This window comes from Helianthus annuus, chromosome 7 (assembly GCF_002127325.2).
Source record: "Helianthus annuus cultivar XRQ/B chromosome 7, HanXRQr2.0-SUNRISE, whole genome shotgun sequence".
NCBI lineage: Eukaryota > Viridiplantae > Streptophyta > Magnoliopsida > Asterales > Asteraceae > Helianthus > Helianthus annuus.
In genome coordinates this window covers 137318419-137322310 of record NC_035439.2, presented here as the reverse complement: position 1 = coordinate 137322310, position 3892 = coordinate 137318419, and the positions used below count along the sequence as shown (strand labels likewise).

Genomic DNA, 3892 nt, shown 5'->3' with positions numbered 1-3892 from the left:
AATTTAATGTATCATTTAGGGGTGTTAAAAAAATCTGTATCCGAAACTGAATCCTAAATATCTGAATATCCATATATGAAATATCCGAAAATTCAGATATTAGAAAACCGAAAATCTGAATTTTCGGATTCTGATATGAATTTAAAAAATTTCGGATAATCATATTATTCGATATCTGAAAATTAATTTTTTTGTAAATATATATAGTATATGAGCGTTATATTTAGTTTGAAATATAGTAAATATTAATAAATAATCGGATTCGGTTGTTGATTTATAAATGTTTTTGGTTTTCAATGTTGAAAATTTGAAGAATTGAATATAGGTTTAGTTTTAATTTATGCACGAAACTAATTTTTATTAATTTTTTTATAAACTCAGATATCCGTTTGTGTATCCAAACCCCTATCCGAAATTTCGGATATCCGAAAATTGGATATAACTTTGGATACGGATTCGGATTTCAATATTCACTATCCGAAAATTTTGGATCAAATTTTGGATTGGATATCTGAAAACCACATAGTCCGATTTTGAACACCTGTTATTATTTTCAAAATATATATTTCTTTTTAAAAGAACTTGAAGTAACAATATCAATATTTTTATCGGTAACGAATATTAGGGTGTAAGGAGTGGTTAAACACTTAGAGTGGCAAAATAAAAATCAACCAATTAGAGTGTGCCATGTCAAAGTGGTAAACTATGCTCAAAAGTGTTGGCAATGGCTAGACACTTTGTGAAGTGGTAAACTATTAAAAAAAGGAAAAAGGTGTGATTGGTTGAGATGACATGGACCCTACCCCACACACCCCCTCTCTCTCCTCCCCCCTCTCACCGCATCGGTGTTCCCTCACTGAAATCTTCCCCATTTTCGGCAACATTGTGCGGCAAAAGAGTTGGCAGCGGTTGCCAATGCGGTACCGATGTGGTTTACCGCTGCCACTCCTAACACTCTTATATTTGAAAAGTCAAACACAAGAATTAAAATTGAGAGGTTTTGGATCTGACACTCTGACAAGCTTATAAAGGACTCAGTGTCCTCTTGTCATTTTGCATTGTCACTAGATGTTTAAGACCAAAGGATATGGGGGTCGTTCCCTACCCGTCTTGGGCCGTGCCCGGCGTCGCACACCGCCTCTGGCGGTCCGTCGCGTCTCTCACGGCTTCTCCAAGACGTTGGAGACGAGCCAAAATTGTGGGGCCCCTTCATTTATTGTCGTTTAACAACGGCTAGTTTAAAAACAAATTATTTAATTTAAAACCTATATAAATGCCCACACATTTAACCATTTTTATACAAAAATTCACCCACTTACTCCAAACAACTCCCTTTACACACTATTTTTATATAAAAATTCACCCACGTTCTCAAATAATCTTCTCTAAAAAATACACAATGTCATCTTCCTCTTCATCGGGTTCCACGGACACCATGGAAGCCGTAAAATATTTTATAAACAAGGTGGTAGAGGCAACACAACTAATTCTGAAAGAAGAGGAGGAGGAGGTTTCGTCACAACCACGAAACAGGAACCCACACATCGAGCGAGACCGAGAAAGTTAGTTATATTTTTATTCTTATGTTTTTAGTAGCGTTGCATTATATTTTTATTTATAAGTTGTATATATATATTTTTATCTTGTAGGTGCTCACGAAAGATTAGTCGCCGATTACTTTGCCGACGAGCTGTTGTACTCGGAGGCTATTTTTAGACGTCGTTTCAGAATGAGTCGTCGACTTTTCTTACGTATAGCCGACGATTTAGCCGCTTATGACCCATTTTTTACCTTGCGACACGATGCTAGAGGCAAAATGGGCTTCACCACCTTACAGAAATGCACTGCGGCGATTCGTCAACTAGCTTATGGGACGGCAGCCGATGCTTGGGATGAATACTTAAAATTTCCGAAAGAACTGCTAGAGAATGTTTATACATGTTTTGCAAATTTGTGGTGAGTCTCTACAGCCAAAAATATTTACGAAAACCGAATTACAATGACGTCCAAAAATTGTAACAACACCACCAAGCAAGGCACGGTTTTCCAGGCATGCTCGGGAGCATTGATTGCATGCATTGGCCATGACGGAATTTTCCTACCGCTTGGCGAGGAATGTCACACCCCAACCAATGGCGGAAATATCGGGATGAGACGAAGTGTGAAGATTGCTCGAGACATCATAACGCTAATAATTGTGACAAGTATTTAAATAATCATTTCATTTCATTTCAAAAGAATCAAGTACAAGGTTTTGAAACAAAGTACAACAAAATGAATAATAAAATGATACAATACAAATACAATTCTTTCTAAGTGTGTATCTAAGCATCCTACTAGATTCCATGTATCGTCAACATCCACCTGTAACATGTTAAAATAAAGTTCAATGCAAAAGCAAAGGCGAGTATACAAGTTTGATACGTACATAGCAAAAGATAAGTTTTGAACAATTCCTCATAGCAAGCATGTGATTCAAGATAAACATTTAAACGAGGTATGTGTCTAACATATCAAACCAAGGAAACGCAATATGCTCATGACATTACCGAGATAAAGGGGCGGGTCGTTAATCCTATAGCTCTAAAATTGGCAAATGTTACAGTCTCCCCTACTTTAGGAGATTTCGTCCTCGAAATCTAAGATTAACGTATTTTCATAAAAATTTAGAACAATCCACATGCCATACTTAGTTAACAAGATTAACGTATCCCTGGCATGTGAATACACAGGTCAACCCATCGTGTATGTTAAGGTGTGGCTTCTTACGAAGTTAATGACAAGTTTATCACATAAAGTTTCACCCAAGTAACACGAATCCAGTATAACATATTAGCATGCACGTGAAATAAATTCCAAAATTTTTGTTTTTGAAAAGGGACGTTCAATCATTTGAGAACGAAGAAAAGTTGGTAACTACCTCCGAGGTAAGGGAATCACCCCTAGCTCATTGGTGAAGTTGGAAAGTGAGCGGAGCTAATCATCAAGGTTAGGGAATCACCCCTATCTTGATGATAAGTTTCCATTTTTTTGGGAATATGAGTATTAACAAGCATCAAGATGTATCAAAGTATTCATATATAATGTATTATTTTGTGCATTGCATAAGAATATGTTCATGTGTAAGTTTTTGATAAGTAAACATGTTACACCCAAAAGTAGTAAAAGTAAAAGAGGGGAATACGAGTATACTCACAAAGTTTGCATATGTTTTCCGACTATCCAATGTGACAAAGTTGACGAGGTTGGAAGGTTGAATGCGTAAAGGTTTAAGTTCAAGCATGTTTAGAGTCGAGGTTCGGAATGAAAGTGACATGAAAATATTATATCAAAAAATATTCATCTTCACACATAACACTTGTATGACACTTGGTAACCACAAGGGTTATAATGATTTCATGAGTTGAACACCCATAAGAATCATAACAAGGTTTAGGTCCTTAGATGATAACCTACTACTTTGACAAATGAATATGATTTCAACATCAATGATTCGAGTGTACATAGATAGTATTTAGGTTGTATAATATACACATATTATTAAGTCCAAATGTTCAAGTATTCAAGTAAGAGGTAGAAGATTACATCTTCATTTAGGTACCTCAAGTTGAGTCATGGGTGTCATGGATGGGGTAGGAAGACAAGGCTTCCATTTAGGTACCCCTTTGATGTTCACCACTACACTTGATGTAAAAACAACCAAGGAGGGTCATGAACTAAGGTCTTTACATGTATGTAAAGTAAACTAACTAATAGAAATCATCAAATCATGTGAGGATTGTATGTTTGGACAACCCAAGTTGTTCCATAATCGCTCATGTATCAAAGACTATGTTTGACATGATTTGTGGGTTGAAACCCTAGACAAAACACCAAGTTTATGAGGTTTAAT

General features: G+C 36.0%; 1 protein-coding gene across 1 annotated transcript; it reads left to right on the top strand.

Annotated features, from left to right (window-relative positions):
• The first annotated feature begins 1399 nt into the window (after positions 1 to 1399).
• LOC110882797 lies at positions 1400 to 1960 on the top strand. The gene is made up of 2 exons (XM_022130730.1): positions 1400 to 1562; positions 1650 to 1960. The coding sequence occupies exons 1-2, from the start codon at positions 1400 to 1402 to the stop codon at positions 1958 to 1960; spliced, it is 474 nt and encodes a 157-aa protein (XP_021986422.1).
• The last annotated feature ends 1932 nt before the right edge of the window (positions 1961 to 3892 follow it).